This window comes from Octodon degus, unplaced genomic scaffold (genome assembly GCF_000260255.1).
Source record: "Octodon degus isolate 3935 unplaced genomic scaffold, OctDeg1.0 scaffold00147, whole genome shotgun sequence".
In the NCBI taxonomy this organism is placed as follows: Eukaryota; Metazoa; Chordata; class Mammalia; order Rodentia; family Octodontidae; genus Octodon; species Octodon degus.
In genome coordinates this window covers 3425598-3438416 of record NW_004524723.1, presented here as the reverse complement: position 1 = coordinate 3438416, position 12819 = coordinate 3425598, and the positions used below count along the sequence as shown (strand labels likewise).

Sequence of the window (12819 nt, the reverse complement as noted above, 5' to 3'; positions counted from 1 at the left end):
TGTACCTTGCACTCTACCAATCGAGCAAGAATAGAAAGAGAGTGACTAATTCCACAAAAAGAAAATTTTAAACTCAGTCCTTTAATTTTAACAGAAAGATCACTGCTAGGACAATGTTATGTTTTAAGAAAAATCCTATCAACGTAAAGGTCCAGGAAAAGATGCTGTTCATGTAATATTTCTTGTGAATTATCCAGAAGAGGGCATTTTAGGGACATTGATTTTCAAAAGTTTCATGTGATAGGACATCTGGAAATAGGAGTTCTCATAATGAACTACATGAAAAAGCTGTTACAGAAAATGTAAGGTAAATATGTAAGTATAGAGTTTATACCAAATTAGATCATATGCGTGCTAGTAAGTACCATTTGTAATAAAAATTTATGGAGGAAAAATAAGGTAGATACAGTACAATGAAGCTATACCTCATAAGTTTAATAGCTACTCAAGGCTGTTGTGTTATTTAGGGGACCTAGGAGGAAGGAAAAACTCACCGTAAACAAATTCTCTGTATGGTAAACTGAAAAGCAGTCACTTAACATTGCTAACTTATGCTTGGAGGTTCAGGTTTGTCATGTCAGTTTTTACACAAAGGCATCCCACTATAAATAATGTCTAAATATTTAATAGAATAATCTATGTCAAAGGTCATCAGCAAATAGTGGCCCAGAGGTCAGATTTAATTTACCACCTCTTTTATATAGAAATAATTTTATACATATCAAATTGATAGAGAAAATAATGAAAAGAATACATAGATAAAATTCAAAGTTTAGTGTCCTTACATAGTTTTGTTGGAACACAGTCATTTTTTTTAAAACACATCCTGTGGTTCATTTCATGGTGTAGCAGCAATGTTGAAAGGTTATAATAAGGACTGAATGGCTAATAAATGCTTTCTTCCTGGATGCTTGCAAAAGAATTGCTAATCCCTGATCTCAGTGGTGAGTTGGGCATCTCTGCCTGGCCTTGAAACCTGGGTTAGTTTATTGCATTGAAAACTGTTTTGATGCCACTCTAGCCCTGCCCCCAGGTGTAATGAACTGGCCATGGAGTCTAGGCGTGGTGGCACATGCCTGTAATCCCAGCACTGGGGAGGCTGAAAACAGGATGATCACTACAAGTTTGCATAGTGAGACCCTGCACACACACACACACACACACACACACACACACACAAAAGAGATCACTGGGAGTTTGAGACCAACCTGGGCTATATCGTGAGATTCTGTCCCGAAAAACCAAAAATAAATAAATAAAATTTTAAACATTCACTGTATATTTTGATTACCCCTTGTATTCTAATGAAATAAAATATTTATAATCATTAAAAAAAACTTTTGATATAAATCTACAAACTCCTTGAATAGAATTTGTTCTGGGAGCCCTAAGGCAGATGTGGAAAGCTGAGAGTCAAGCTATCTACTTGTTGAACCAGATGTGAATGAGCCTGTATCTTGTGCTCACATGTATATATACAAATGCAATGGAGGGCACATCCATATCAATGCAAAATCACAGTGCGCTAGAATTGAGTTCTGAAAGCAGATTGTGGAACTGGCTGGGTGCATTTGCTAAGAGATACAGAGCAAGTACTGAGGGTAAAAGTGACTCATAGCAGAAGGAAGGAGTTTGTTGGTAAAATAGAACATTTGAGAATGTCATAGATGCTGGAGTAGGGAAGTAAAGTTTAAAGGAAGGGAGGCACTTTCTAAAACTAAAAGCATATTTGTTTTCCTCTAGATTCATTATGGCTGAACTTCTCCAGACTGAGAAAGCTTATGTAAGAGACTTACATGAGTGTTTGGAGGTAAGTCTTGCAGTTATGAGTTCACAGCTCTATTAGAAGATGGCATCCTCATCATTGTCAAGTCTTTGAGAGTTCAGAGCGCTTGTTCTTTTCATAGAGATTTAAAAAATTCAAAAAGCCAACCAGAGGAAATCTTTCTCCCAGAATCAACAGTAATTACATGGAAGTTTCAAGTGCTTTTGAAAAAAAAGTCTATAGTTTTCTCAGACTGGAGCTAGACCCAGAAAAAAAAGTGTGTAAGGCATTTCAATTCAAAAATAAAAACCATGACACACAGAGTAAATTGAAAATCTTCACCCCACTTCCCCCATTCGAATCCATGTACACTTGATAAATACAAGAGGTAATGGTGCACTTCCTAACATTCAGGATTTTACATTTGTTAAACTCTGCATGTATTGCTTATCTGAGTGTTGTCCCCAGGTCTAGGGATTCTTTGTTTGTCTGAATTTCTGTTGGCATACTTGTCAGTAATGAATCTATTACTATCTTACAGACTTACCTATGGGAAATGACCAGTGGTGTGGAGGAGATCCCCCCTGGGATCCTTAATAAAGAGCATATCATCTTTGGCAATATCCAGGAGATCTACGATTTTCATAACAAGTAGGTTGGTCACAGCCAGCAGATCTCACTTCAGGCCATAAATACCAGGCAACAGAGGTCCCCAACAGATGGATCCATAGCATTTGATGAACCTTACATCTCACTTGGTATAGTCTTACCTGGTCAGTTGTCTAAGTTAGTTGCTGTCAGACTTCTTTCTTACTCATTTTCTGCAACTGTTCAAAGTTCCTAGTGGAAAGTAAAATCAAGTGTTCAGCAGTATCCCTTCCCAGTTATCTTCAAATGCTTAGTAGGCAGCATACTCATCTGCTCAATCAAAATGATTATTGAGATTTGAAGAAACAAAATAGCTTTTCCTCGTGAAACCTATGGGTATTTCTGACATTAGAATTCACCATGAGTATCCATCTTGTTGTGGAACTTGGCTTTCAAATTCCTCTGAAGTTTTTTTTCAACCTAAATATTTCCTCCACCCCAAACTATCCTATTATCCTACCTTCAACAACAAAATAATCAGAATATTTAGTACAGCATATTTATTTGCAACTTATACTGGAGAGACTCCATCAACATTTTTGTTGAAATAAGTAGAATTACAGGCCTGAAAACTTGCAGCTCTTTTTTTCAACTTCTATCCTGATTAAGGTCTTTTCCACACATACAAAACATACTTGTTCATAGAGAGTCAGCAAAACCATGAATGAAATTAGTTACATAACTAACCAATAGAAATAACAGTTTCTAAAACATAAGTAGAGAGAAATTTATAGGAAGAGTATTAGCATGAAGTCCTTGGTCTCTCCGGAACCTGCTGCAGAGAAGGGTAAGTTGAATAGTACAGGGGCTTCTTGGGCTGACAGAGAGGCTGGAGATAGACTACCTGGCTGCAAGGGTTCATGAGGAGACAATGTGTACAGGAGGAGAGCTACCCCTCACCAAAGCAGACTAGGACAGTGGGGTTTCTCCAGGGTTGGAAATACTGTGTATTAATATTATCCGACACATAAGCCATTATATATGGGTGTTACTGAACTTGTTTGTGCTGCTGACAAACTGAATTCTTAATTTTATTTAATTTTAGTAAATTTACATTTGGATAGTCATATTGGACAACCACTAGAAGGTGAAAATGAAGTATGACTCTGTGCTAAATAAGAATGACTAATATACAGTAAGTGCTGGGTGTAAGAGGATCCTGGGTTCTAAAGATCTAAATAAGAAAGTCATTTGCCTTCTGATGCTTAATCCTTATCAATGCATCAATTTGAATAAAGATAAAATATGCAACTTCTGTGACATAATAACCCTGTCAAATTATTGGAGTAGTAAACTGTAAGAGAGAAGACCCTTCTGACTGTCTAGATATTAATAAGTCTTTTTAAAAAACCATAAACTTTAATACTCCTGATCTGATCTGTCTGGCAGTCTCCAAACAGAAATATTCTATGTCATGCCTATTATTAATAAGATTCCAATAAATCCATTATTGATCATCAATTCCAAATTCCATCATCTGAGCCCAGTTCAGTATCCTCCCATGACCCTCAGGATGTCATAAAAGACATCAGGCTGACAAATGGTGAGTCCTGTTAACTCTTGTCTGCCTTATGGCCTCTGGATTCAGTCAACAAATCTCACTTTCCCCAGATGCTTCCCAAATTGACTAAATATGGAAGTCTCAGGTTCACAGTATGCATGTCCTATGAACCCCACTTTTGCCAAGTCAGTTTATAAGGAGAAAGAATATCCATTCAGAAATTAAACAGTTAAGCCAAATTATCTAACACAGGTATGCCTTTTATTCTCGCTTCACGGTATCACTTTAATAAGTCATGGTAAGCAGTCCTGTGGTCTTTAGATAGCTGAAAGTCTACCTATGATTTGCAAATACAGTTCTAAGAAATCCTCTAAAAGTCAAATTAAGCTGAATCTCTAAATAGAACAATAAATGTAAATACCAAGAACACAGCTCCCAAGTATATATTATCTATTTATCACATTACAGAGGAGCAAGAAGAAACTAAATCCAGCCCTTGAACAACCAAAAGACATGCCACCAAGATTAAAATTTCATCTTTTCATTGAGATAACTTTATATCCTTACTATAAGCCACTTTATCTCTTGATTATATAGTTTCCATAACAATTTAGAAGGAATAAATACTATAAGGAGGAAGAACTTGAAGAAGTTAGGCAAGCAACATATAGTAAGACCTCTCAAGAAAGAAGGCAGGTAAATGGTAAAAAAGCAGTAAAACAGCAATGACAATCATAATGCTGAAAGGCTGTTTAGTATTGTTGCAGAGCACCCTGTATCTCACCATAGGGTCTAACACAGCTGCTATATTGCAGGGTAACATAATTTTTTTTTTTTTTTTCCGGAACCGGGGATTGAACTCATGTGCTTGCGCTTGCCAGGCAAGCGCTTATTCTACTGAGCTATCTCCCCGGCCCCAGGGCAAAATGATAATTGATAGTAGTAATAACCCTGAATCATTCATTCACAATTCAAGAGAACATCCAAGGATATACAGCTGTAAATTAATTTCCTACATTATATGGGAACTAAGGCTTTATGACACTCAATGTATATTTTCTACCTAAGCCATTATGATTAATGGAGAAGACATAACACTTCTATAAATCTGTAATAAGTAGTAGATAAAATGCTGTTAACCAAACTTAGAAAATATAAGGACTATTAACTCCTTAAGGGGCTGTATCTTTGTACAGTCTAGTACTTGTCACATAGCATTCACAGTATTTGTTAGGTAGATGAATGGATGGATGAATGAGCTAAAACTAAAATTTCATTTTGCTGACTTGCAGTTAGTGCTGTTCAAGTCACATTCATTCTTTTGTTTTGAAAGTCCAAAAAGAGAACAAAACCTTAGGCATAACTTTTCCCCTCATCACCACCAAATCCTAGACCAGCAAAGCAATGGAATTTCTTGAGAACTACTTTTTTGAAGGACCATGCAACTGCCCTTCAGGAATACAGTATTTCTCTTAGTCATCTTTTAACCTGAAAATACCAGAGTTCTTTTTAACTCTATGTATCTGTCTGTACTGCAGAGTGAGTGAGAAAGGGATGATAGGAAGGAGAAATTGAAAGTTTTAAAAGGGAAGATTGAAATTAACTTCATGCTAACTAATTGCCTGAGCCACTAGAAAGTGAGTACCTGGGCCCAGGGTTATATGGCAAATACATTTCATATCTCAGCTAGTCAGTATTGCTCCATCTAAAATGGTGTCACTTTGAAAACTGACAAGATTAGTATGTGTGGGTGGCAGGGCATATCCCGGTGTATATGATATGCCTCAAGAATGGAGAAATTCCTACACACCAAAAGAACAATTAACTATGTAGAATTTAATTCCCACAAGAATGGCTTTACCCCAATTGGAGGATGAAGTGGAATATACTTAGTTTTTCCTTCTCCCTCCATTTTGCACTAGTCTTTTCCTTGAGAACTAAATAAAAAGATCATGAAATGTGTTTATCTACACAAGACTTACACACATTACATTTTGTAAGCCTTCCTGGAACAATTAGACAAAAGAGTATATACCATAAATAAATCATCCAAATAAGAATGCTTGGCCTAACTTACAACTTGTAATTCAAAAACTTACTTGTTACCAGCTTTGCTTCATTATTAGACATTCCTGCTTGGTAAGAACACTCTTTTTAAAATGTTCATTGAAATCTGATATTTACTTCTTCCTTTTTTAGTTATTGGGAGAAATGATGGTACATGAATCTGGACAATAACATTTTTATAACATCTCTGCTTAAAGGGCTGCGGGTTGAGAGGGTCATCTTAACGATCTAGTACAACCCTGTCCCTTACAGAGAAGGAGGCTGGGACCCAAGAACCAGCCAGTGCCTTGCCCAAAGTGTAGTCTCACATCCCCTAGAGATCAGGCACTCAATTCCAGAAGACTGGCCTCTCACTTCAGTTCTGTCTCCTCCTATTCCATAGAAATTGGAATGTGGTAGCCAAGTATAGGCTCACTATAGGCAGATACAATTAATCCTCAAATAAATATTTGTGGAACGTTCCTATTTCTTATATATCAGTAAATCCAGTGCCCCTATAATAATGTACTGAAATAAATCTGTTTTTCACCAAGGATTAAAAAAGTAGGTTGGAAACCATCAACCAAGGCTAGATACTCTTACATGTGCACCCTCCTGTGGGCATAGTTAGAAGCTTGGCAGGGGCATGAGAGGTGTGAGGAGCTGAACCAGAACTACATTTGGGTCATCTTCCCAGAGTTTTTTTTTGGGGCCAGATCTTTGACACTTTGGAGATGAAGCTGGTACCCACTAATGAGTCGAATCCAAATTCTACCCTCTGAGTTCCAAGAAAAGGATACCTGTGAGAAGGCAGCAGGTGAGGCACAGAACCAAAGAAATGGCCTCAGTCAGAGGAGCAAGAAAGGCTTTTAGCAGAGATGGTTTCCTTGATGCCAGAGGAAAGTTTGAACAAGAGAGGAATTTGGGAGTGTAACTCTTATCAAGCCTGGGTCTTGGGGGAAAGAAGGGACCCTTTCTTACTTCAAAGTTAAGGTATGACTTGTCTCTTAAGTGTCTCTGAGACGGAGGATGAGAAACAGAGGACAAAATACCCAAAGAAAATGTGAGAGAAAACAGTGAAGTGGACGGGTAATAAGGGGGAGAAGAAGGGGAGGTGAGGAAAGGGACAGAGCCAGCCACTGTGAGCAGGCAGGCAAGCTAGAAGGGAGAATGAGGAAGGGAGCAGTGAAGAGAGCGCAGGAATGGGGAGAGGAAGAGCAGCAGCCTCCCTGAGGCTAACTAACATCCTCACACAGTCAAGAGAATGATCAAGGTGAGATCTCCAGATAGGTTTTATCATGACCAAAGAAAAAGATTATGTACAATATTCTGATACATGCATGCTTATATACTATGTATAATAGAGAAATTTAAATTTTGCAAAACAGCATCCTCACTATGTAAGATTCTGAGTTAGGTTATAGTCTTTCTCTTCTTTTTCTTCTCCTCTTACTCCTTTTTAATGCCAATTGCTTCCATAAATTGGTTTTACTATCTCTTGAAACACAAAGGGTTGACCCACAGCCAAATAAGGCAAAGACTCCACCAGGTGGTAAGAAAATGGCCCTGCAACTCATGGCCCAGTGCAGGGACAACTGCCAGCTGCCTCACACTGCCTGTTCACATATACCCTTGATTAAAATGTGCATTTTCTCTGCTTCTTCCAAATGCCTTTGGTATTAATTTTATCTCTTTTTTTGAAAAATCTTAGAATTGCTAGGTATAATTTCTGGTAGATAATCTGGTAGTTCTATCCTTTGATGTGTAGAAACAGGAGCAAATGTTACAAATGTTACAAATGTTACAAAACATTACAAATGTTTGTGACCTGCACAAACTAATGAGTAACACTGCCAAAGAGTCCAGCTGACAGTGAGATGTTAAGTTCACAGGAAGGGAAAGACCTGTGGTCATTTTCCTTGGGGCCCAGCCTCACACTCTAAGGGATATAACTGTGGACCTTATACAGTCTTTGGTCTGTAACTGTGGTCTTGTTAGGATTGTTTGTGCATTTAGTAAGCTGTCAACATTACAGATAATTATAGATATTGGAGAATACCCAAATAAAGATGAAATTTAAACATTTGATTTGAGTTTTTCAGAGTAATTGTTAATTTTAGTTGTACACGCTAATTTTAGCATTCATATCTCCTTGCCAAACAGCACCTTAATGGGTGTGAATAACATTACATGTGAGATTTATATTTTTATTTTATATTAACATTAAATTTGATATGTACATATGCACATAACTTTGTATTCATCTGATCATACATATTACACAAAATAAAGTTGGATAAGACCTGTTGGATAAGTAAAGTAGCAGTTCAGCAGGGTTAAAATTGCTGCCTGAGGCTGGAGGCTGGTCAGGGGTACAGAGTGGTAATCTGGCCCTGGCTGACCTCCCGCCTCATCTGTAACCCAGACCAAAGTTTCTAATGTAAGTGAAAGAACAGGGCCAAGAGATTCCCATAGCCCAGCCTAGGTGATCAAACTGTGTTAGATTTGTTCCATGAATGATCCAGCACCTTCTACTTAGTGCTCTTGACTCTCCATTAGTTCAATATCTATTCAAGCTACTTTTTAATCTTGCAATCTAGGACCTTGTACCCTCCAGGCTCTGGATCTGTCTGGCCATTAATGGGTTCTTTACTATAATCTCTAGTCCTACTGGTTTAAAGGCAGTAATATAACCCAGCTTTAATCCAGAGGCAACACTGGACTCTTCACATGTAAATGAGCTTGACATCCCTCTCTTCACGCTTCCCCACTTTAATTTTCTGTTGAGGGCGCTTCATGTTTCTTTTAACTTCTTGCCATGTCTCTTCATCTTTCCTTGTCACACCACTCCCAACATTCCCACAGCATATACACACTTACACCCAAGGTCACCAAACTGCTATTGTTCTGCAGATACTGATACCTCCTCGAGGTAAAAATCTGTTTTTAGGGCCAGGTTGGGAGCCCTTCCATGAAGGATGCACTTCCCGGAAAGCATGGAAACTATAAACCAAATTTACTCTTGGGAAGAATAGCAGAATGCCTCAAAGTACCTTTGGCATGGTACATCTCTGTAGTGCTCCATGACAAAACTCAGAAAGATTTCTATAATAAATACTACAGATCTCATTTTGCAAGATTCTATACAAAGCCACAGAAAAGCATTTTCCTCATAAAGTAACTACATAATATATTACAAATAATAGACTGATACATTGCTTAAATCTTGACATTTCTTTAAAAGATTTTTTTCATTTCTGAAAGAATTCAAGACATTCACACAAAAACTTGAACTACTTGTTTTCCACTGTTTATAATGTGTAGTTATTGAAATGGTGAGGGTCAAGGTATTGTTACAGAGCAGCTAATAGCAATATTTCATTATCTGTGGGAATGTTGTGAGCTATTGTGGTTTAATTTAAACTCATCATGTCTTGTTGATAGACATGGAATGATATTGTTCAGGCTTACATAAATTATCTTCTTCTTAAGCATCAAGTTAAGAAGGCAAATAGAGTTTAATACTTATCTGCAGCTATGATGTTGAGGTGGTAGTACATATCTTCCTCAAAATTCTGAATTGGCATGCCTACCACAAGCTATATACTTCTAGTACTGAGACCCTCACTGCCACCCCCAAATTTAGTTATGGAATTGATGATTTACCAACTGGAAGCATGCTGGAATCTAAAACAGTTGCCCCCAAATAGATCTGTAGACTGAATTTGTTAGAATCACCTAGGAAACTTTTCTAGACAATGCAGATGCTCAAATCCTAACCCCAGAGGGCAGTGAATAGCCAGATATGCTGAGCATTAAATAGGGTTTCCTAAGAATGGCCCTTGTAACAAAGGGATACTCTTAGTACACTTAGAAGTGATGTATTCATAATTTTTTTTTTTTTGCTCTAAATGCCTTCAGGGCAGGTTTGGCTGGCTTGAGTTGTGGGGATCGAACCACAGCAACCTGAGCCTGACTGCTTTGTTGAAGCAGCCACTTAAAGAACTGAGCTAAGGGGCAGGCCCCCCTTCATAAAATATTTGAGAAGCACTGCATATGCTTTCTAGAGATTTACAATGTACCTCACTATGTTGTATATAAAATTTGGTAAGTCCTGTAGTCAAAACAAAGACACCAGCTCAGCCCAGCATTTCCCTAATTTTAATCTAACTTTTACATATCATCTAAGCAAGACTTTCCTAGGATATGTCAAGAGAAGGCAACTTTCTGTAGGTGTTTTAAACCAACCCTGTAGGGGCTTGGTGGAGAAAATCTTCTAAGGATAAGACTCTTAAGAGTATGAAATGTGTATGTTTAGTAAGAAGCATCTGAGCAGCCGGGGAGATGGCTCAGTAGAATAAGCGCTTTCCTGGCAAGCGCAAGGGCCTGAGTTCAATCCCCGGTTCTACCAAAAAAGAAAAAAAAAGAAGAAGAATCATCTGAGACTGGGGAGATAGCTCAGCAGCACAAGTGCCTACCTGGCAAGCAGGAGATCCTGAGTTCGATCCCAGGTACCCAAAGAAAACAAAAACAAACAAACAACAACAAAAAAAAAAATCTGAATTTGTTAAGAATGAGAAGCAGTGATCCTGAAGAACTACTCTTTAGTACCTACTGTGTGAACTGAGTCCTTTACTATGTGGATTAATTAAATCCTCACAACCCTACAAAGTTGTTATTTAAGGATAAAGAAAGCCACACCTGTAATCCCAGCACTTGGGAGGCTGAGGGAGGAGGATCACAACAAATTTGATGCCAGCCTGGGGTACATAGTGAGTTCAAGGCCACTCTGAACTATATAATGAGATCCTGTCTCAAAAAAAAAAAATTGGTGAAAGTGAAACTTTAGAAGACCCTCTTACAACTTCAGTTCCTTAATGTGTACAGTACTTGGTAATGAGAGGCAAGGAAAGTGACATCCAGGAACCAGTGGAAATTAGCTAGTGATGACTACGGTTAAAACTGTCGTTTGGTTTACCTTTTCCTAAGTGCAGCAAGCCATAAAAATTCTTCCAGGAGGGATACTCTTCACATAGCAAAGCCTGAAAATAGCCTTCCTGCCCAGAAACTAGAAATGAGGGATGCAGTGAACCCAAATGAAGGGGCTCTGAAGTTAACTCTTACCTTCCAGCTTCTCCATCACCCACATACCAGCAGCTCTCTCTCCTGACAGCATCCCTAGAATTTACCACTGTGTTCCTAATAGCCCCAGTCCAGATGCCCTGTCATTCCTTCCCTAATATATTGTTCTTTGTCTAAAGAGTTTTAAAAACATCATGCTTTGGATGCATTCATGAAGATTTCATGTGCATGTAAATTTGATGAAAATGCTATGCTTTTCTTTGTTAAAAATACTTCAATTTGCAGAAGAGCATTAGTCATCGGATCGTATGCCATCCTTTTAATTTAGTTTATAGTATTTTCATTTTCTGGAAAATTTCAATCTAAACTTCTCCCCATAGATTTTTTGGTAGCTGCCATCACAAAAATCAGTGTTGTTCTATTTAAATTACTAGGATTTTTAATAAAAATAATAACATTGTCCTCATCTGGATCAAGTATTAACTCCATAGGTATAATTGCCATTCTTTGCTTAAAGTTAAATGACCAGTTCAGCTGACCTTGGGTTGTAAGCCAAAGAAATGAGAAAACTCTTTCTGAGTCACCATGGCTGACCTTCTAACTTCTGGAGCAAAACATCATTTTATATCCTATATAGAATATCATAATCCCACTTGGCTTAGAACACAAGGATCTACGTAGCACCAAAGTCAGCACTGACACATAGTCAGAGTTCCAAATAGTCACACATGGATGAAGAGACCTTGACCTGGGTGAGTAGGGGTTTCCTTTATTATAGTGTATAGTAATAAACATACATTTAAATTATTTTATAGCTGCTTTTCACAGCTATAAATTCAGTTCCAAAAATTAAAAGATAACACACATGTGAACAAAAATGTTCACGTACCCTATCTGTGTGCATGTCTGCAGAGGTGAGAAGCCAGATTCCTTCTTTGCAACAGTAATGTATATTAAACCAAATGTAACCTTCAGTTATAACCTGAAACTTTTTTCTCTTTTAGAATTTGTATAAATGCATATTAAATGTGTTACAGCCTTTTTAAACTTAGAAATAATATGACATTATTGATTTGGAGCACTGCATTTTTGCATTTCTGACACCCAGATTGTATAATATTTACTTCTGCTCATGAGTCAGTTCAGAGTTCTGTAAAATTCATGCTTATAATGGAGAAAGCTCATTGCCACTACATGGGTACTGCTGAGAGTCCCACAGTTATATGACTTTTTTTTTATTATACAAGCAATGCTTTTGTATTTTAGAAAAATTTTAAATTGCACATAGACAAAGAAAAAAATCATATATAACCCTGCCAATCATAGCATTTTTCCTTTGCAAGTAGGACCTGAAAAATATTGTTAAATTATATAATATATATATTACATATATTGTATATATTTTTTCAAACTCCAAAACAATCTTTCAACCACATGTGGTTGTCCATCCCAGCTACTCCAGAGGTCAAGGCATGAGGATTATAAATTTAAAGCGAGCCTGGGCAAATTACAGAAGCTTTGTCTCAAAGTACACTGTAAAAAGATATAGGGATATAGCTCAGTGAAAGTTCCATTGGGTTCATTCTCTAGCACTGCAAAAACAAACCAACAGGGGAACTACCCACCCGGGCCCCCCTCCTGTCCCTCTCTTGGACAAGAGCTTTCTTTCTCTCAATAAATATATTCTGTTAAAAAAAAACTAAGAAAAATTTTTCCAGTGTCACTGAAGAAAGAATACAAATGTCATGTGTAAAATTCATAATTGCTTATAATTAAC

The 12819-nt window shown here is 37.5% G+C and overlaps 1 protein-coding gene across 11 annotated transcripts in view; it reads left to right on the top strand.

The window, feature by feature from the left end:
* Positions 1 to 12819, top strand: part of Kalrn (kalirin RhoGEF kinase) — a 733834-nt gene that overhangs the window by 491437 nt on the left and 229578 nt on the right. For all 11 annotated transcript variants that reach the window (XM_023702250.1, XM_023702249.1, XM_023702247.1 and 8 more), the window contains exons 24-25: positions 1744 to 1810; positions 2307 to 2416. In XM_023702250.1, the coding sequence (XP_023558018.1) occupies positions 1744 to 1810; positions 2307 to 2416 (177 nt within the window). The remainder of the gene's footprint in view (positions 1 to 1743; positions 1811 to 2306; positions 2417 to 12819) is intronic.